The sequence below is a fragment of the Salarias fasciatus genome, assembly GCF_902148845.1.
Source record: "Salarias fasciatus chromosome 7 unlocalized genomic scaffold, fSalaFa1.1 super_scaffold_4, whole genome shotgun sequence".
NCBI lineage: Eukaryota > Metazoa > Chordata > Actinopteri > Blenniiformes > Blenniidae > Salarias > Salarias fasciatus.
The window spans coordinates 5,632,485-5,655,152 of NW_021941229.1; the positions used below are offsets into that span (position 1 = coordinate 5,632,485).

The following is a 22,668-nucleotide window of genomic DNA, read 5'->3' on the forward strand; positions in this document are numbered from 1 at the left end:
TCACAGCCACTGGACTCCAGGTTGGCCGACTCCTGGCTCCAATTAGCTCTGGGAGAAGCCATCAGCCTGGAGGTTCACATACGTTTCCCACCCTTCACTGCGGATGTTTCCGTGTTGTGTTTAATAAAAACATACACGCAGACTGTGGTCGTCTATCGATGTGACTTAGATGAAGATCAGAACACGTTTTATGACCCAATTATGAAGAAAATCCAAGTAATCCCAAAGGATTCACATACTTTTTTCACGCATCTATGATATTGCAACAGTCAGATTTCTAAAATTATCTTAACATTCTTCTTTCAAGCGTGAGACGTCATAAATGTGCTCCATAATAATAATAAAAGTGTTTTTAAAGTACTTTAAAGACATCAATAAAACTAACAATTTAAGACTCGTACGTAACCATGAACAAGTGGGTCCTCAGATTTGTTTGAAATACGTCAATAGAAGACGATTTCAACAGCGAGCCTGTTTGTGGGAACACACTGGTTCACCCGATCCCACAGACACAGTGCTGCAATTCTGTTTACAATTCGTACGTTAGCAGCAGCATCTCAAAACCTGCTCTGACCTGAACAGGTAGCCAGCGCAGAGAGGCCATCTGTACCGTCTCTGGTCAGAACATGAGCTGCTGCGTTCTGGACCATTTTTCATTTATTCAAGGAAAAGAAACAAGAAAAAAAGCAAACGGATCCTTCGTCCTTGTGGTGTTCATCTGAAAGCACTTCACATGAGCTGTCCAGACATCTGAAGAGTCTTCCACCTCTTGACATCTAGTCATCTTAAAGAACTCCACACCACAGATTTCAAGGTGACTAAACTCGCCTCTACACTGCAAGTCTTGACGTCCGGAACAGATCTGCTGCCTAAATCCAACATCGCTCTTTCCCCGAAGACTAAGAAAGCATTTATTTAATTGTGGATTCATCTACAATTTGAGTTCTCTTTCTAACAGTACATGGAGGTAACACTTACAAACGTAACCCAACAAGAGCAGAAGTTACTTTCTCTTTGTCTGAAATGGCAGAAAAATGCTTCTCATTCCTGCCACTTCATTCCAATAATCAAGACTAAGACAAGGTAAGTCTAACTGAACCAGAAGGCATGTCTAACGTTACCAAACCATTCGGGCTGCGGTTGCTTTGGTGAACGTGTGGATGTCAGACCTGCGGACTCTTGGCAGAATGCTGCAGCTCCTTGAACATTTCCAACACTGTCCTCTGCTTTAGCACTTTGGTTTTCTTCTTGGGGACGAGGCTGTACGTTCCCATCCTCCTCTTCTTCTTCCGCGACGACAACCCTGCCGAGTACGAGCCTGCCACATCAGAGACATCACCCGCGTTACCCACGTTTCGCCGAAACCCCAGACAGAGCAGAGCAAAGCCGGCTTCGGAGCCGCGTGACGGCGGAACGGGCCTGACCTAGCGGAAGCTTGGCTGGTATCGCAGCCGGAGAAGCCGAGAGTGGAGCGGGAGGCGGCGGAGGTGCTGGTGAAGCTGATGGGGCGGTTTGTGCTGAAGCTGGCGTCTCCAGGGGACTCTGAGGTAGATGGTTCTGAGCGGGGGACTGCTGCGAGGGTTTCCGCGTGCCGGGCGCAACCACGTTCTCCGTTTTCTCTAATTTGGCGTTCTTGGCTTCTCGTAATTCCCTGTTCAGAAGCTGCGGGTCACAAAAACAGAACAAACAAGTCAGATTAAAACACAGAAGGTCCACTGTTGAGTTTTTTTCCCTCAGATGAGCTTCCTGAAAAAAATATAAGATCGGACGAGACACAAATGAAGGTAAACATGAGGTGATTCCAAAGCGCTGGTCAAAGTTTGTTCTGCTCTCCACACGCAGCCAGAATTTCATCTCATACCTGGGGGGTCAAACTCGTTTTAGTTCAGGGACCACATACAGTCCAATTTCATCTCAATATAGCTTAAATTTAAACTTTTTAAAGTTTCCATTAGGAGCAGGGCAAAGTGTCCCTGAACAAAATGTCTCTATTTTCAGAAAATCAATCAAGCAAATTCTAACGACAGTGTAAAATACAGCGAAATGTCCAATAATCCTCTGCTGTAGCCGTTGCATTACATATGTTTTTACAAACTCACTCTGACAGCATGACTTCGAGAGAAGTTTGATAGGATCTCAGTGTAGGTTGCGTCTACTACTCTTAAAAAGTTCAAATTTTTTTAATTTATTTTTTCTGCATTTGCTCAGTGGTTTGTAGCCTCTTGTGGGTCAATTTTGGTCCACGGGCCCTATGTTTGACACTCCTGGCTTTGTTCTTTTTTCCCCCCACGTAGCCACCGCGGAGCTTGGTTTCAGACTAACAACAGCAGTCTGCAACAAACAAGTCAAAAGTTCAATCTCACTTGACTTTTTGCTCTTGAGAATTTATCGAAGTTGGGAGAAACCAGTCGAGAAATTCAGAAATCAAAACACTCAACAACATCTGAGGAAAGAAAAAAAACGTGAGAAAATTATTAATGTGCATCAAACTATTTCAATTCAATTTCTTTGTCTCAGTTCTACATTTTAAAACAACTGAATATGTGTTGAATCCTTTGAGGAAGAAGCCTTCCTAATTCGAGAGTATTCGTCAGGATATTTCTGAGAAGTTCAGACGTATCTGACGTGTTTGTTTTGAGCTGCAAGCGTCTGTAGACCTCCCCAAAGCACCGATGGCTCAAAGGTTCATCAAATGGTTCAAAGCGTCCAAAATAAGAACAAAAAAGTCCTGAAAATGACCAAAAATACTAATTAACAGTATTGAAATTGAACGGGCTCCTGAAGGAGAACTTATTTAGACAATAAGTCATGTCTAATATGATTGTACCACTTCACATCTAATACTACCAAAGTCTTCAGGATGATCTCATGGGTCGACTGCACCGCGGTTTAGGAAGTTTAAACTTTCACCAGTTTCATCTATTAATGCTCTACAAACATGCAAATGTATGTTAAAATTCATTAATCATCAACCAGACCTTCCAGACACATCCCACCACTTTCTCCTCTTGTCTTCAGACTTTCACTCCAACCCAACGAGGAACCCAAAACTTATTTATGACTCTGTCGAACCTCCAGACGGCAACTGGGCCAAAACCCTGTAAATCATCTCAATCACTTTCCTCTTTTGTCCTTTTAAAAACTAAATTAATCAATTATGCCCAATAGAAACAGTATCCCACTGATTCTGAGTTGGAGGTGACTGGTTTTATCAACTTGTAAATCTTTATTTTGTGCAAATAAAGAAAAAGCGTGTTCACAACAACAGATGGTGCATTTTGAGGGTCATCACTAAAGAATAACGTTGTGACTGATATCTACCGCCAACAGGAGTATTGAAATGAGTATTCCTGTGGGTGTTACTGCGTGTGAAAACGAAAGATTACAACACGAGTAAAAAGTGGAGTTATTTTATCAGACGCAATCCTCAGTGAGTTTTAGAGTACAAACACGACATCGAAGGCGTCTAAAGTGCCAACAATACAAATCCGTGAAAATATTCAGCTGAAGATTCAAATTCAAACACACTATTCTCCTGAGTAGGTGAGCTGGAACAGCTGGCCGCAATGACTTCGCTCACATGGGATCAAACACACCAACCTTAAAATAAATCAGACTTTAAAAAGCAGCAGCGGTGGTAAAACTACTGGAGTTTATCTTCAAAGCCTTTGAGAGCCACTAACAGATCCAAATAAACACTATGCGTTTGGTTTGCGCTAATCGTGGTTAAAACAGTCCCAGTGGCTGTGTTATGCAGCTTTAATGGGAAACCATTCCGGTTTGTGCTTTTTGATGCTCGTGGTTGAGGACGCACCGATAAAGCGCCGGTTGAATGAGAGGCGATGGTCGGCGTTACCTTTTGTGCCGGGCTGACAGCAGGTCTGGACATCGTCTTGCGGGCTCTGTGTATGGTGACGGGCGATGGGGCGGGGAGCGGCGACGAAACGCCGCCGTTTTTAGTGTCTGGCGTCCCTCGTCCCGACGCGGTCCCCGTACCGGGGGCAGTCCTTAGCGCGCCGGGGCTCTGTGTGCACCCGGGCGTGGCGGCGGGGGGAGGGGGCTTGGCGGCTTTTGCCCCCGTCGGTGAGCCGGGGGACAAACAGTTAGTCCTGTGAGGGGAGGAAACTCCCACACCTGCCGCCGTACCGCTGCCCTCCTCCTCCTCATCCTCCTCCTCCTCGTCATCATCATCCTCCTCTTCCTCCTGCTGCTGCTGCTTGGTGAGAATGAAACCGTTGCTTCCGGTGACGGAACCGTGCGGCGGCTCCGAGTCCGACGTGCCATTTTCGTTGACCAGCAGCGCAGTCCGGTTGGCGGGCGCCGTCGGGCTCTTGTGCCTGGTGTCCTGGCAGTCGGTGCCGTTGAGCGTCGCCTCCGCCGCCGACGGGGACAAGGCCAGCCTGGCTGCTACCTCTTTGCCTCCGTCTGAGAGTCACGTAAAGAGAAGTGAATTAGAATTTAAAACCTCATCTCCAGCCAACAAATTGCTCTTTGAGTGCACTTAAGAGTAAATACCTGAGTTCTCTTCGCCATTGCTCGCTGCGTTGAGTCCATCTTTCTTGGCGGACGCACCCTCTGTGCTGCTCCTGGCTAAAGCAGCAGGCTGCCAGGGGAAAGAAAAACACAGGAAGTGAGCACAGAGCAGCAACACAAGAAATGTTGCTTGAAATGTTGGTTAATTTGTCAATAATGCTGATAATGATATGAACTGATTGAGTAATCCCAGTAAAAACAAAATACCAAGCAGATCTTAACCCGAAGCCTTTTTTTAACTACAGTTCGATAAATGGGAAAGCGTTGAAGAGGCATGATATCAGAATGTCCAGAAGTACTGGCTTGTAAAGCACACTTGATTTAAAGCACTTTCTGGCCGACATCTCCACAAAAACTCCAAGTATGATTAAAAAAGCGCAGAATCCCTGACATGAGAGGATTTTTAAACCAAGTTATACAATCAAACAAGCAAGAAACTGCAGGCAACAACTGAACATGTTAAGATTTCAGCAAAATCAGAATGGCAGTGCTCCACAAACTAATGAACTCCTTTTGAGTGGAGATGTTTATGAGCAGGGCCCACTCCTATCCAGAAGCTTACAGTCAGAGTGGTTGAGGCCTACTCCTTCTACCACCGTACTACGAGGCCTGCACTGGCAGAGCTTGGTTGATTATGAAATCTGAGTTACACATCTATGGCAGAACAGCGCCCTCTACCTTCAAAAATCTAAGCCTGGGCCTTGTGACACAGCAACTCCTGCTGGAGCCTTTGTCCATCGAGCCCTTGATGTGTCAAAACCCGGCTGTAAACCTGGTTTGATACATTCTCAGTTTACCTGGCTGTTACCATGAAGGAACCTCCACCTGACAAACATTTCACACCCATTCCCTCCAGTCCAGGAAAGTCTGGGCTTTCCTCTTCTCCACTCCATTAAGTAGTTACACATCGAACACTTTTCCAGGGGGTTTCCAACAGCTGAATCTCAGTTCTTAATTATTTTTTTTCCTTCTGGAAACTTCTCATGAGACCCAGGACCAAAGACAGTTTGCTTTAAAGTCCATTTCTTGAGCTTTTCAAGGGCTAAACTGAAAAATGATTAGTCCTTCTGCACCGAGTCCAGAGTGGTAGTACCTTTCCCAGCTGTCTTTTCTGGCCCTGCCTAAAGCTCTAAAGCTTCTGAGGTGAGATTTTCTTTATGTGTAGACGGCTAATTCCTCACACAGTCATTGCGATGCTGGGGAGTGAGCTCTGTTGTTTCGTATGGCCAAAGCAACACGGATTATTGAGAAAGAGAAATCATACTTCCTCTCTGATAACTTTTATTCCTGTTTGTGAAGAAATCCAAAATGTCACATCTTATCAGAAAGCGTGGTTCCTTTTCCTGTTTTCAGTCTCAAAAAAGACGTGTAAACTAATCTGGCAAAAAAATGACAGACTTCTACCAAATTCCCCGTCATTGTTTAGAAAAAGCATCATTACGTGACAGACCATGTCTTCAGCAAGACTAAAGAATCTTCATCAACAAACATCCCGTAGCAGTCGGGGGTTCCTTTCTTGAATACGTCAATCAGTGTTAATGTGGGAACTCATTGTGTGATTCCGATGACCTTTGATCCACACTGGATCTCACTCTGCTGACCTCCTGTGCTGATTAACTCTATTGTTTTATGGTATTTGTGATCTTGGTGGTAAAGCCAATCAAAAATGTGCATGTACTTCATGACTGTTGCTTCCTTTATGTTGCTTCTTTTCTGTGCTGGTTTTGCAATTCACTTTTTTTTTTTCTTCACATGAGCGAAACAACAGTCTCTGCTTCCTGAATGTAAAGATCTGCAGAACGAATCTCATCTCACACCTGCACAAACATCCCACTCCCAGCAAAATCATCTTGTGAATTGAGCATCTTGCACCTTTTTCTTTGTGCTTTTCAGCTTTTTCTGAAAGACTACAAAGGTGAGTCGACTGAATGCAGGCCGCCCCCTGTGATTCCATTCTCTCTTTCTTTGCCATAGCCAATCTAAATGAGCAGCAGCGGCCTCAATGGAAACTCAACCACACAGCCACCGTCTTTACGTCTCACAGAGGCAACACCAGGATATGCAAACCTCGTGTCGTCTTCGCGAGAGCACAGTTGACCCTCTGGGAGAGTTAGACCTGAAGGAAACGAGGCCCGAGTGGGGGGAGGGGGGGACATTCTGAAATCTGCCTTTCACTTGTGAACCACATCCTTTTGTTGCAGATGCTTCAATCTGAGACACCATTTCAGCTTGAATATGAAAAGGGAGTGGGGAACGAGGTCAGTTCGACCTTGAAGAACACCGTAGCTGGCAATGAAGAGAAAGACTCATTTCAGGCAGAATTAAAAGCAAATATAGAGACGTGGCTGCTGGCTGTGGGGCTGGAACAGTATATACTGAGGAGGAGCTGCGTCTGATTGTCCCGGGAACTCAAAGGAAGTATTCTCCCTTCAGACTGTGCCAATCAAAAGGGCTACAAGTGACAGAGGCTGCAGTGAGCTTCAGCTTGAGAGGATTCAGACAGTTACTGTACATTTCCTTCTTCACGGGGCTTCGAGAGTCAAATCCTAAGATTAACCAGACAGTGTGAGCCCCGGTCTGCCTGCAAATTGACACCCAGACCACAAGAACAACTCAGAGGTCTCTGAGCCGAACAGCGAGGCCAAGAGCTGGTGCTGTGAGCACAAATCCTGTTTCCCAAAGAACATCAAGCATGGGGCACTGCTGCTCGGCTGTGTCGTCAGCATGGAGAGGTCCACTGAACATACATGGGTGAGGAGAAGTACAATCCCTCAGGTTTTTCCATGGGTTCAGGAAAACCACTTCCAAAAAAAGGAACACACACCAGCCTTCTCCTCCCCCCTAGTGGCGAACCGTGGAACAGCCACACTGGAGATTAGAAAGGAGAAAGGGGTGGGGGGAGGGAGGCAGAGAAGGCTGTCTGCAGATCTCCGCCATTTCGCAACCGGATTGTTTACTGCCACGACGCGGCCATTGCAGCGCTTTGCCACTAGATGGGGACTGAGGGGGGGCTCTGGGAGCTCATGGATTGTGGATCCATGAGGTGAGGCTCAGGCTGTATGAGCTGATCACGAGCTTTAAGAAGCTCATTAAAAATGGAAGCATGGCAGAGGAGCCCAAAAGCTTCAGAGCAGGCAGCAGAAAAAAGGCCCCAATGGTTCAGAGACAAGCCGCCAGATTGGGTTCTGCAGTGAGCTGCATATGGGTTAACCAAAAATGGCCAGAAATGAGCTGCGAACAGGCCGTATCTGATTTCTAATGGCTCAGTCATTCGCCGTCTGTAACGATGTCATGTGAACCTGGTATGTGACCTATCTTTAGATCTGCAGCAGGAGACCTGAAAACAAGTCCGAGCCACCTAAAGGCAAGCCTCAAACAATGTTGCACAACGAGCAGCCACAATGCGAGACACACACATGAAAGGGCCAACACCCCAATGAGATAAAACCGGGATCATTTCCAGCGCTGCCTATCAGACAGACCGGGAGAAAAATTCCATTTCACTCTGCGGAAAAAAATGAAGCAACCCCAATTCTGAAGCGTCGTCCTTTGGCTGCGAGCTGTCTGATGATGATTGATTCTCTCCTCTCAGACCAGCCTGTTTTTATCTCATTCAGAGGCTGACACAGGATACAATATACAGTACCGCACAAATAAACAGCAAAAAAAAAAAAAAAAAAGAAAAATGTGGAAGAGATGGATTAGTGGGCACATTTCCAAACACAGTCAAATTAAAGAGTTATCAATGAATTCCTGTTTATGTACTGTAACGGTTCTTTACCTACTGAAGCATCATCAATTCATTAACACATTTACAATCCTGAGTTTATTGGTGCTCTGTAAACAGTTCCTCAATGAATATATGTTCATTTTATATTCCAGAAAGGCTCAATACCAGTTCAGTTCTGGGAACAGATTTATGCGTATCAAATCAGTGCGGCTGACATTAAATAGGAGCACTTCCCACAGAGTCGATCTATTTCAAATTCTAAGTGTTGCAGTGAGTAAAGGGGAAAAAAATGCCTTTTCGATTAGATGACAACTTTACACTCTTAAAAATGAGCATAGATTGTTATATAATCGGTAAACTTCGATGAAAGCATTCATTCTTCCACCTCTTCTAGACCTGATTTGTGTATTTCAAGCACACTGCTCATGGCTCCTCCAGATCGGTACTTTCTTCTGGAGTTTTTTTCTTAATGGGTTGCTGTTCAACTCTGCATAGTAAGAAAATATTGTTTCCTTTAGTCGTTGACTATTCGAAGATAAACTGAAATGGCCCCCACATTTACCTTTCAGGCAACAAAACCTTCCAGCAGTCTCAAGCTAAAATTGTTCATGAACTTAATCAACCTTCTCAAAACAGCAAAAACTAAGAAGTGACTATTATTGCAAATTTATCACCGACTTCAGTGAAATAAAATGTTTTTTTTTTGTTTTCACTGTGAATAGAAACTCAAACTGCTGGGATTTTAAAAGTGAAAGAAAAGTGTTTTAGATCCCAATTTATTCACCTAAAATTTGGAACGAGTCGATTGTGAATCAATCTCATTCCCAGATGATGAAAAGAAGATAGATTGTCTGGAAGAAGGCAAACAGCCAGATTAGCTCTCACATTCCTATAGGTTACCAATTAACCTCAAGGAGGGACTTGAATCTAAACTACTGTCGCTGTGAAGCGACAAAGCCAGCCCTGATTTAATCAAGATCCCCTAAAAACTAACAGTAGCTTTTTTTATTTTTTACCTTTATGATTACACTGAGAACAATTTATAAGAAAGACCTACGACTAACTGTGACAAGAGGGGGGCTCAATGGCAACAGCTTAATGATGCCAAAAGAGCTGGAAGGCTGTTAATTTTAGTTCAGGGACTTAATGTTAAAAAGGGAAATCAGAAGTTCTAATACTGTAAATTGAAGATTTCTGTTTTTGCTGACTTTACTTTTGGTGCTGCAAAACCACCAAATATCAGGACGGGCCCTGGGCCACAGACCGAGCACAACTGGCAAAAACAGTCGCTCGTAACCACAGCCACAAGCACTTCCTTTTAATTGATCAACAGCAACTGTAGCCCACGTGCTGAAGTTGGTTCCTCCTCACATACATCCTCAGACCCCTGGGACCTTATTATACAGTGACCACGGACAGGAACAGATAAAGGAAAGCAGCACGGCATAAGTGAAAGCTCAAAATATCATCGTGGTTCCCAGATCTTCCATATCCGATCGAGAGGGACGTGACATTCGCCATGCTGCGGCTGCTCTGAATACAGCTGTTTGTGATAATCCACGAGGAGCCTTCTCCATCAACAGGATCCAACATGCCGAGCTCACAAATCTCTCTTTGATAAAGCCACCGCACAGAGATCACCATCTCCTCCAGGTCGGTTCGTTCAGGTTTCAGCAATCGGGAGCAATTAAACGTGCTGATAAAAGCGGCAGCAGCTGTCTCAAGGAGCACAACTGACAGACCATCTTGAAGGGAGGACACAGCAAGAGCCCGGATGAATTGAGAGCAACTTTCGGGATTAAAAACAAGCTGGGTAACAAGGCTGTGCATCTCCTCCGACCATTCAAAGCCAACCTGTGGTGAAGAGAGCACAAAGCTAACGTGTCTTTTTTTCCCCTGTGAGCCTTCAGGAAGCATCATACCTGCTTTCTTCTCACGGCCTCCATTGAGGAGAAGAAGGCGTCAGGGAGGGAGGGAGTGAGTGAGAGTGAGAAAGAAAGGGAGGGAGGGGGGGACAGAGCAGGAAGGAGGGAGGGAAAGAAAGAGAGAGCGAGAGAATGTGCCGAACAGATTGTTCCTCGCTTCCTTTTCTTTCCCCGCATGCACATTCACCTCGCCGGTCATGTGACCTTGTGGCTCCCTCTGTCGGTCCTCCTCTTCAGAGAGGTCTCTACAGAGCATGCTCCAACTAACATCCCTCCATTCCTGTGAACTGGAAGACCTCGTCTCATCTGTCATTTGAAGATACCTACTGAAAGCAGAGAACAACCCAGCAATGCACAGCCTCTATGGAGCTAAAAGCTTTCATCTCATAACTCGAGTCAAATATCTCGAGTTCTCCTCTCTCTGCTACAGTGGCTATCATTCAAAAAAACATATCTTGGTCCATCAAGTCTGACTCCACAGCCTCTGTCCACGTTTCACCAGCACGAGGGGAAGAACACAAGAGAGCAAGGCGAGCAAAAAATAAGGACGAGAGCTGAATTTTCTCAAGTCGCATTCAAACGTTGTGAACCTCTTGACAGGCACGTCTTTTGTTTCCAGCGAGCTCTTAGCTGGAGAACGGAGGGAAACGCAGCACTGCCAGGCCACGCAGCAGACACAGAGTCAGAGACATGGCGGAGGAGCAGGGGGGGCTGGCAGATACCAACGCTGCACGAGAGTTAAACCTACATGTACTGAATTTGTTTCTACTGATGCATGCAACAATGGCATCGATATTTTTACATCCATATGTTTATTTTTCATTCAAGAAAGGATTAAACCTAAATCTGATACTTTAATGCAGTCAAAACCCAAATAAAATCTAAAAAAAATAAATAAATAAATAAATGTTCAAACTTGCAGGCTTCCATCAGACAGTAGTAGCACTTTCTTTTTAAGGACATTTGACACAGGAGTGCAAAGCTAAGACATTCTTGTGGGGTCTCTTGTTTCACAACATGACACATGATCTTGGGATTGAACTGTTGAGAACAAAGCCCACAGTCCAAACACACCCCATGCATATGACACCATATTAAACTCAATAACCTATCAAGTGCTTGCAACCATTCAAGCCAGTCACTAATTCGATTTTCATTACGGCAACAAGATTGATTGATAATTTGAAAAACCAGGTGCTCAACTGTCGCCAAGCTGATGTTATCGGTGTGTTTATTCAATTAGTCCTGATTCATAATTGGGCCTCGCAAATGGCTTCAACGGACTTCAGTGAATCTGTCTCTTCATTGTTCAGGTATCTTTCATTTCAAAGACCACTAGTGAGCAGCTCTCTCTGAAACAAGATGATAAATTACTGTAAGATTTAGTCTAGACATTACTCTTACCGACATTCTGGCCTAAATTTGAGAATCTCCAGATATCTCAGTGGAAAGATTGTCCACAAAAAAAAAACAACATCAATATTATTATTGATGAAGTACTGATTGTCGTTTTAGGTGACTGTCTACTCAAACTACCAAGTCCCAGGAGAATATGGACTGGGAGTTAAACGTCATCTTCCATCTACTCGCACATGTGCAGAAGAACTATTCACTATGCTAGCAGAGTTTCCTCCATCCACACGGAGACGGACTTGGAACGTTTCTGAAAAGTTCCGACTGGGGAGTCATTATCAAAAAGTTTTCCGTCGCTTTGAGCGCTGTTGTCATGTAAATAGAGGACCGGAACGCAACGAAAGTTTTGCGTTTTCTCTTGAAAACATGTAAATGGGGCTTCAACCTAAATATCTGCATTCTTCAGTTGGGCCTTCAATTCCAGAGTGTGTCGGGGACTCGGTGTTTATTACAGCTAATGGTAGCATCAGTAGCAACCGTACTCAGAAGCTTCATCACCAAGAAGATGGCTTCAGCCTTAACAAGGGAGAAGTATAATGACCAACTGTTAGCTTCAAAGCATTTATACTCTCTCCAAACAATGCCCAAGCATGGTAGTTGTAGTTTTAAAAATGTCTTGCAGCAGCTTCATGGGTCTAAGGCGAATAGGTTTTGACATAATTAGCTGCCAGGTTTGCAACACAGCTAAGAAAACAAGAAGGGCATAACCATGAATTGTACTTTGACTTTTATGCCTATAATAAACATAAGCATGACGACAAAGTACACCAGCAAGTTTAACAGCGCACACGCTGCCACTGTAAACATTAGAATGTCAGCATGTCCAGTATATTTGTTCTGTATATAGCACAGTATAGAGCACAGACTTAAAAGATGAGGAAAAATTCAGTTCTTCCTCATTGCCACTTTGGCAGCATTAATCAAATATTCTGAGCTTTGTTTTGAGTTGGGGCCCAGGTTTTGTCCAAAAAAAAATTGTTTTTAGTTCTAATTTGCAAAGCACTAACTCGTGACCTTTTATCTTGCCGATTCCTTGAGCTTTGCATGTTGACGATCAAAACGTACAAATCAGCATTATGAAACTCAAGATAGATATGGTAAATGACTACCCTACAGAATCATTATATGACCCGTCCGACTGAGCATTTACATGCTTCTGAAAAACAAGTGAAGACTATGGACTTTGATTTTTGCAGTGAAACTGCACTACCTCCCCAGAGGATTGAAACACCTAAAGAGTCGATACTTATGAGAATAGATCTGTCACTTCTTCAAAATATCAAGCCTAAATTAATTTGAAAATTATCCCTATGAAATTCACCTTATTAACTAACAGACGCACCCTTTTTTCCCCCCACAGTCTTAGAAGAGCTGATAACCATAGTTTTAGAGTAGAGGTGATTGAGTTCGAATTTTCATTGTGAAACTTGGTCTCAAACTGATACAGCATTGGCAACATAAAAAACACAGAGGGATGGATGAAAACCCTCCCTACAAAGAAAAGGTACAAATGAGACAATGTGAGTGAGCTTGGATATAAAGTTAAAACCGAGGAGGATTCACTTCTGATATTCACAAGTGTCTGCACAAGTTTTGATCCCATTTAAGAGAAAGTGGACTAATGGTGTCCACTGTGCAGAACCCAAAATATTGTGAACTTGCGAGGGCTGTGTTTCTAATTGTTCTCTGAAACAACATATTAACATCTTTTTTTTTTAGTGATTGGTCATGGTACACAAAAGTTAAACAATTACAGCAAAGTTTTACATGACGTTTCAAGTGAAAATACATTGTTTTGGAATAGTCATTTCAGAAAAGTTTTGCATTTACACAGCAACGTTTTGAAATTAATGATGTCCATTTACACGAAAATTGCAGAAACACTGAGAACAACGTAGCTGTTTTGTTGTATCTATCTGTCAAACTACAGGCAAAGGTCGATCATCTCCTCATGTATGTGCAGAAGAACTATTTACTGGCCGTGGGGCACACAGTCAGTCGTAGTGTTTTCAAAAAGTTGTTTTCCAGAATTTCAACAGAGTTGGGGTGTTTTCAAAAAAATTCCACTTTGGGAGCCATTTTCGAAAAGATGCATTTCCAGTTAGTGCATTTACATGGGACTGTTTATTCCCATTTAAATCCGAATAAAGGTTAATTCCACTCTAAAGCGACCATGCAAATGCCTGAAAACTTTGTTCAGAATTAAGTTTGAATGTGTATACACTGTCCGGTTTATTCTCCTATGGGAGCAGAATTATATGTAATTTAGGAGCGACTTTATTCCTGTTGTTCTGCTCATTGTCTGTTGCGATGACGCAATATTCCAAGATGGCAGCCCACAGTTCGACTCATACGGGGATGATTTATTTAATGGGAGCCTGAGAAGAAATGGATATATTGAAAAGAGTAGATTAACAGGCACATAATAATGATATTTTAAAGCGGTAGCATCACAGTTAAATGAGAATGAAAGAAGAGAAAGATCGCTTTGTTTAAAAAAAATGCTTTGTTTACTTTCGGGAGATGTAAGAACTTCACGGCCGCCCCCTGTCCAATCAGAACACTTCGCAGCCCCCAGTGTTAGAGGATTTAATTTGTTTTTCCCATGTACACACAGTGAGAACACTGGAGAGGTGAAATGGCCACAAATCGCACAACAGCAAGTTGTTGATTGAGCTCCTTGGTAGACTACCACTGGTCCATTTTCACTTGAAAACATGTGAACAGGGTGTTAGGATCTTTCCTCTACTGGATCACTCGTCAAACTGCATCACACTGTCTGAAGTGTTTTCAGAGAACTCAAAAAAAAAAAAGTCAAAACCATAATTGAGAACAAGGTCTTCATAAGAAAGTCAGAATGACACCAAGTTTGACCTTCCTAATCCTAGAATGTGATCACTGTGTTAATGACTTCCTCATTACTTCAAAACCTCCTCCTGATGAATACATGCTAGCTAACAAGGTTGGAAACCTAAAGGCCACAACCCCAACAAGGTTTATGAGCCTGAAAGAATGACACCTTATGTTTTCAATTATTGCTTGACCGTCTGGATTGCCATAAAATTCATTGAGCACTTTTAATTATGGCATCAGACTATCTTGAATTTAATTATTCTCATCGTTTCACACTGCAATATCATCGGTTCCAAATGTAACTAAGTTGTCAAGCTGTTTCAAACCAAATCTGAGACCTCCCATGAGCAATCCAATACGTATGTGTACCTTTATAGCAGGCTTGGAATGCTCTGCCCCTGGATCAGTTTCATCATGCTCCCAACAAACACTCCATATGATACTGTTGGTATCAAATGCTTTTGGACAATCATGGTGGGCAGGGCTAGATTTAAGGGGGGGCAGAGAAACAAGCAACAGGGGGCCCCTTCATTGCAGCACTGTGAGAGAATAGATCCATAGCCGAGGCACCGGGTAGTTCCTGTTGCCCATTCTTCCTCTATTCTCATGCAAATTTGAAAATACATGATTCTTACGTCAGGCGGGTGTTCACCCCTACAACTTCTGGCTTCTACAATACTGGTCTCAAATTATGTGAAGTAAATGAAGTAAGAATGAGTTTATGAGGGGGGGTTTGTTAATGTTACCTTTGGACAAGTAGAAAAAGGCATTGGCTTGTATTGAAATCACAAATCCAACAAAAACTAATTTACTTAAATTTGCCATCGTACTTTCAGAAAACATTTTGATCAACAGCGTTTCTTGCTCGTAAAGCAACAAGACATGTGACCAATTGGACTGTAGCAGTAGGATTTCAAGGGGAAGTGGCACATCAGATGTGAGACATTATGTCAGATAACATTGTCTTTTTGAATATCAAATGATTGCGTCACTGCAGGACAATAACACACTTAAAAAGAGCTAGATTTACAATCTTTTAGGTCACACAACGTCAACAACCGAGCTTTGGACAAGTACTGGCCTGTAAATCATTTCCTATGAGGCCAAACATCTTTTAATAAACAATGTTACAATTAATACAGGTTAAGTCTTCTGGACATTTAATTTAAAAAAAAAAAAAACATTCCAACCAACTGTCATTTAACAGATGAATTTGTTTCGATGCCTTCAGGAGACCCCGCAAGGCAGTTCTTGTAAAAATGTCATAATAAAACCAATAGTCACAGGGCTTTTGTGAAAAGGTGGAAACCGTAACACCACCACCAAACTGGATTTAAAATAAAATAACAAGAGCTCTACTTAAAGGTGCAATAAGTAACAAAAGTCCTATAAAAATAACTAAAATCCTTCCAATTAGTCGGCTGTTGTTGAAGAAACAATCCCTTTAAACAACCTGTCTTCTCCATGAACAATGCCTTGCTCTCCTTGGCTCACCTAAACTTTCACCAACCGGCAACCTGAGTGACATTCTGCTAAGGGGAGGGCAGGGACGGGGTAAAAATGTCACGTAATGTTGCTTATTGCAGCAGCTTTTAAAACTGTACTTTATTTTACACTTTATGAAGGGCTGGAGGTGTCCATCCCTGAGGGAGCAGAGAGCACTCGTGGAGGAAGCGGCAGGCTCCAGGCGAGGGACCGCTACTGCGAGCCACCATCGGAACAAACGCCTCCAAGCTAACTGTTTAGCTTCTTTAACACTCTTGGACCAAAAGTGTTTACATACTGCAGTGGAGTGAATTCTGGGATTAATGAAGTATTTCTATTTTATATGTTGGACCCTGTTGCACAGCATATTTCACTTTTCAAGGGGTTATCAATCAAATAAATCTCAGAATCCTGAAGCAGTCCCCTTCATGGCTAGTACATGGCCTTCCTTACACCCCCATTTACACGACACCAAAACAACTGAAAACTCATCGTCACAACAGCGGTAGTCGTTGCCATGGAATACGACACTATTGGAAAATGGCTTCCAAGGTGGTACTTTCCTGAAACGTTCCGAGTATCCCCGAGAAATGGCGGGAGCACTGCTTGTGGCCATGTGCATGACCACCATCGTAAATATTTCTTCTACTCATGGGTATACAGACAATAACAAAAGTGGCCGACTCCCGAGTGGCATGACTACTAGTCCATATTCTATTTGTATGGTGTGTATTTGTAGTTTCAAAGTTTCGATTCACCCTATGAGCATCAATTCATCACCTCTTCATAAAAATATAGGGTACTCTTGACCTTCAACTTTTATAGCGCAATGTTTGTTTTATTACAAAAACAAATAGGGCCTTTGAAGATGCAGTTCTATCTTATTTAGTCTTTATATAATCAAGGTTCTTGTTGGCCCGTGAAAGAGGCAGCATCAGATTCCTGTGACTGACTCGCTCAACCAGGAGGTGACAAATTCTCCAATCACTTTATAATGTATCAGAGAAGTTGACCTCAGCACAGTCCATCCAACAAATACCATTTTATTGAACACTTCAGGGCAGCAAAAAGGGAAATAACTTTTAATGCAACACCATAGATGTGGTGATCAAATTACTCATTTAATTTTTCGGTACAGGCCAATATATTCCAAATGCATTGAATGCAAATATTTCCTGAATTGGTGGTCCAAGTTCACTCAGAAACATTTATGTGACAGATTGCAAGTTGGTGAAAATTCTTCAAAAATTCACAGTGGGATGTTCCTGGTGAATAAATTAGCATTTTAACAAGCCAACTGGTCTAAAAATTGTAATCACATTCTGAGCCCTTCAAAGCCTTTGATCATAACCTTCAACAACCAGGCTGGTTTCTAAATGCTGCGAAAGAGGTTAACTTTTAGCATCCTTGGGAGATACAGTCTGGCTCAATCTATTCCATTAACTTCTACATAACTTAGTTAAAGGCTTCAGGAAGTAGATGTAGGTCAATGTTGTGACAAGAAGCGCCGTTATCTCAGACCGGGCTACATAAAGAGCTGAAATCAGCTCAACTGTCGCTAGCTAGTAGCAAATGAGAGCTTGAAAAACTTGAGTTGATTTATTGTGTATTGCTCCCGAGAAGTGATTCAAAACCAGTTATTTTGTTCTGACAGACCCTAAACACTGACTTATTTTAGCTTTCCAGATGTTCTACGGCACTGCAGCGCTGACTAGTGGCAAGAGAGTGTATGGCAATTTATAAAACAAACTGGATTCTCTGAATCTATGAACTGGATTTTATTTGAAGTTTGGTGAAGACGGAATCTGTAGGCTTGTGTGTGGAAGCTAGTAAACATCTAAAACATGCAGGGCAAATGCCCTCTAGCACTATGGTTGGAAACCGCAGCTGTAATTGTCGCACATTGAACATTTCCGACATTTCACAGCTGAATTCTTCATATTTGGACTTCAGCCTCACTTGTTCTGACTTTTTCCTTTTTAATTCGAAACCTCACGTTTGGTGACTTTGTTCAACTGTGTTCAATAGAAGGGCCATTTTTAAAACTTTCGATAGTTTTACTATCAACAAATGTAGCTTTCCCACAAAATTGGTTTGAACAGTGTATTACAGGTTTACTTTTTGACATTTGCTCCTGTAAATTGGATGAATCTGTACAGATGATGTTTGCCATTTTCACAAGGTGGCATGAGGACATCTTAGTCATGAATTCTTTGTTTCTTTGACACTTTGTCTCCAGCAGCAGACAGCCTGGAGTGACGCATTCGTCCAATCAGGTGCAGCTACATAACTTGGAGCTATGCTACACACCACATGTTAGGGAGTTTCTGGGTTCACACACCAACGAGGCTGCATGTTAAACATGATTAATGTGTGACTGATTCCTTAACTGGAGCAAATGTGAAGTACACAACACAACAGTGTGTCGATAGATGCTATGCACTGCCCTGTCCTGTACAAAAGTGTTGCAATTGAAGGAAACTCTCTTTTTATCTGAACATGAGCTAGTGGCCTCAAGTGGCATGCCCACCAAGCGTGCTATTTTCAGATGCAATGCATTTCCACGAAAAGACAGAATTTTCACACCTTCCTTTGGTTCGGCTCGCTGCACACAGCATTTACAAGAGCAGACCAAACGGACGTCATCATGCAATCACAACAGTTGCTCATTTGGGAGTGCTGCTGGCCGAAATAAACACTGACCATACATGCAGAAGAAGAAATCCGGCTCATCTGATTGGTCTGTACCAAAACCGTTATCCCGCCCCAGCAGCCGGTGAGCAGCTAACGGCTAACCACAAACAACCGCGATTTATAGTCTTCTGACTATCCATCATTAAGCGCCTGCTGAAAACAATGCGGAAGTGTAGAAAAGCTGAAATTTCGGGGAAATTCCAGCAGGGGGCGGTGATGTTGGTTTCCACAACTGTGTTGGCTTGACAAGGTTCTGATTTTCATATAAATCATCTGTTGATTTTATTTTATGAGTTGAAGTTTTACGTAAATCTCCCTATCACAGTGCTTCCCGTGGCCACATGATGCGGTCACATAACTGGACCAATCACATTTACATCCGGTTTAAAATGTTTAATATGGGAACAGCCTGCTCGAAGCCTCAAAACAGGATTTCAGAACGTTGTGGGAGACGTCACGTGAGGTCCAGCCATCTTGAATATACTGTCAATGGCGCAGGTCTTAGGTTCAGCTGCAGAAAGGAAGCCGATACAGTAATGGACGTTAAGAGGTGTTTATTAAGGTCATGAAGCTTGTGGAGCTGCAATAGTTTGATTGATGATTAGTAGGGATGGGACGGGATCTCGTGTCACAAGATCTCGCGAGATCGAAATGCCGCGAGATTTCTCGTCCATGCGTTGAACAATATTGAGTACGTTTACATGCAGGCAATAACCCCTTCTTAATTGGAAAATTGAGAGAATAATAACATAACATGGCGCACAGCCATGTAAACGTGCAAAAACCCAAAAAACCTGGTCGAAAGGGACATGAAATACTGTTCTGCGCATGTTCTATCTGCAAGGAATCTTGGTCTTTTGAGTACACAAACTACTTGCGATACAGTTTAAAGGTATGCTGGAGGATTCTCCGCCGATTTCGTACAACATGGCCCATTTGCCATTTTTGGAGCACTGCGCATGCGCGGCTCCCTCCGCATGAGGACTGTGGGAGCGCGCACGTCAGTCGCATGTCAGTTTGTTTACATCCGCGGGGCTGGAGCATCGTCTTTCCGCATAGGATTTTAAAACACATTTGTAATCATGTCGGAGTCTTCTTCCAATCATCCGTAAGAATACAATCCGTAAAGTAGTTTCTTACGTGTTTATGCAACAGAAACACATTAGAATGGGATAATCAGCATGTTACCTGTCCAGCAGAAACTTCCCCACGTCGTGATCAGTCCTAAATCCCTTTTGTGCTTTGAATGTCCGCCACCTTGGAAAGGAATCTCCGAGTAAACACGGGTTCTTCCTTCTTTTCTATGGCCTTTCTTCTATCCTCTGGGAGCTTCGTTTGGAGACCCGTTTTATCCGATAATAACCCGAGAGCGGACACGCACACGGGGGGGGGGGGGGCCTTGTGGCCGCCGGCCCAGAATAGACCCCACTGGCCCGGAACACACCAGCCGTTCAGGAAACCTCCCGAACCTCCTGATGGCCACCCCGCCCCTGTTCGGAGGTGTTCGCGAGGGGAACAAGCCGCTTCTGCAATGATCGCTCCTGCTGCATGTCACTTCCTAAACAATGTTCTGCGCATGCGCGGCTCGAGACAAGCGCGCGCACAGAGGTGGCGACTCCACATGACACGTCATCACGCAAACGCGTTCCCACATTGATTGGCATTACGACTGCCCAATCATAAGTTGGAACCATACAATTCTGATTGGTTCTAAGGATCCTCCAGTATACCTTTAATTAATACAACGGAAATAAAATGTGCGGAAACGATCATTTAGTTCCTCTCTTTTATTGAAAAAACGATGCATTGCATCACTGAACATACTACCACGTCTTGCCGACTCACACTCTTTTTCTAACAACATGCAGAGAGAGATTGCGGCGCCCTTCTTCTTCTGTGGTGTCTGTGTAAAATAAGGTTGAACATGCAAACAGCGCACCTAGTGGCATGAAGTGCAAATGCAGCCATGGCTTCATCTGTGCGCCGTGGTTTGAATGGGGATATCGCTGACCATGTAAACCAGGGGTGCTGAACCAGTCACCCGGTGGACTGCGAGGTGCAGGGGGGAAAAAAAAAAGTTTGTGCGGTAAAAAAAACAAAGAGAGCAACGTGTGCGCGAGCGAGCGTCATAGATTGTATATAAATGGATAGACCTTTCGTGACGTCACCCATAGAGTTCCCAACCGCCATTCTGAAGACTTTGAGTCCAGCAGGACGTCTCTACATTGAACATTTGAAACCGGATGTAAATGTGATTGGTCCCGCTCGTCACGTGACCGCATCACGTGGACAGAGGAGGTGCTGTAATAGGGTGATTTATGCAAAACTTTCACTCGTAATATAAAATCAAGATGATTTATGTGAAAATCAGAGTCTGGTGAAGCCAACACGGTTATAGAAACTAGTGATAGAGACCAAAATATGTCCTGAAACCGAGCGCTTTATATGTTTATTTGCACTCTTGAAAATCGGCATTTTTGAATGGGTTCCAATGAGACCGGGGCTCTTTTTGAAACCAGCATGATCGCCCCCTGCTGGAATCTCTCCGGAATTACAGCTTTTTTGCACTTCCGCATTATCTTCATGTTTTATGAGCGGAGGTTGGCGCCTGGCGAGCTTGTGTGCGCACGCAGCGCTTCATGCATGAGAAACAGCGGTGCGGCAACTACACTACCCCCCCCCCCTCCCCCCCCGCGCGCGCGCTGGACGAGGTAGATACATGTAAACATTAAAATCTTATCTCAATCTCGCAGACTCAATCTTGTGAAACATCTCGTCTCGTGGAATTTGTGTCGCGTCCCACCCCTAATGATTAGGGATTGATGACGCCGCCCCCACCGCGCAACTTTGAAACTACAAAAATGAATAATAAGAAGAAAAAAATTAAATGATAAGCATGTGCTTAATTTTCTATAAATAATTTGCAATGAAAGAGCAGATAACCAGCTTGGGGCACTGGAAAAGTCACTCTGAGGAAGCGGTTTGAGTCGCGAGCGGGCCACTCCAAGCTGCAGGTGTAATTTATTATCTGATTGCCAACACACCTCAACAAACTCACCTGAGGTAAACAGGGAAGGGGACGGGGCAAGGAAAAATGGCATAACACTGCCTCGATGGAGAACATTTTATTTGTGGAAAGAAGTTAATGCTAAAACTTATGCTTAGGCCATGCATGTAAGCAAATGATAAAATGTTGAAAAATGCACCTGTATTGTTTAGTTACTTACTAAAAAAAGGTGCATTTTTTTCCAGTGATATTTTAGTTTTCTTAAAAATGGAAATCTCGTCTCATAATCATGAACCCAATATTGTGTCTTGTCTTGTCTCGTGAGCTCAGTGTCTCGTCACACCCCTACTTCATGACATTCAATAAATACTTGCATTGGTACTCAGCAAGTAACTGAAGGTTATTACTTTTACTAGTATTCGGCCTTAAAAAAAACTGTATCGGTGTGTCGATAGTTCTAAAATCTCACACTACGCTGGCAACAAGTAGTCTGTCGGAGTGGACAACAAGGTTGTGAAAGTTAGAAGTCTAATAATAACACAGACTTATTGTTTTTCACAAGTTGGGAAATAAGATTTTTGTCAGCTTTCTGCTCCCCAAACAATCTTTGAGCAGAACAGTCAAATTAAAAGGTATTTCAATGAGTGCAATTTGAAAGGTTAAATTCAACGTCAGGAAAATGATCATGTTTCCTGCATTTCGTTGAAACTAAGAACTGTTGACTGATGCAAATCATATAATACAGGATTGAACTGCCAGGTGCTGCTGGTACATTGTACCGTTTTCCTCTGGCAAGGAAAGGACAATTTTGAGATTTTTTCTCCAAACGAATATGTACATTTGTTGGGTTCTAAAGTAGGCAACTCACATTTTTACTTCCATCACTGTTTGGGTACCTGCTTGGATGATTTACTTTCAATTTTTGGTCTCAACCTTATTTTTAGGTTTCCTAACATCCAACAAAGGTTTCTGTCAAAGAGATGCCACAGGCATTCCTTTATTCACTCATATCAAGGATAAATTGGGGC

The 22,668-nt window shown here is 43.2% G+C and overlaps 1 protein-coding gene across 1 annotated transcript in view; it reads right to left on the reverse strand.

Moving 5' to 3' along the window:
* ehmt1b (euchromatic histone-lysine N-methyltransferase 1b) overlaps positions 1-22,668 on the reverse strand; it is a 35,748-nt gene that overhangs the window by 11,599 nt on the left and 1,481 nt on the right. The window contains exons 2-5 of the mRNA XM_030084685.1: positions 4,516-4,603; positions 3,857-4,425; positions 1,425-1,662; positions 1,170-1,318 (exon numbers count right to left, since the gene is read on the reverse strand). Of these exons, the coding sequence (XP_029940545.1) occupies positions 1,170-1,318; positions 1,425-1,662; positions 3,857-4,425; positions 4,516-4,603 (1,044 nt within the window). The remainder of the gene's footprint in view (positions 1-1,169; positions 1,319-1,424; positions 1,663-3,856; positions 4,426-4,515; positions 4,604-22,668) is intronic.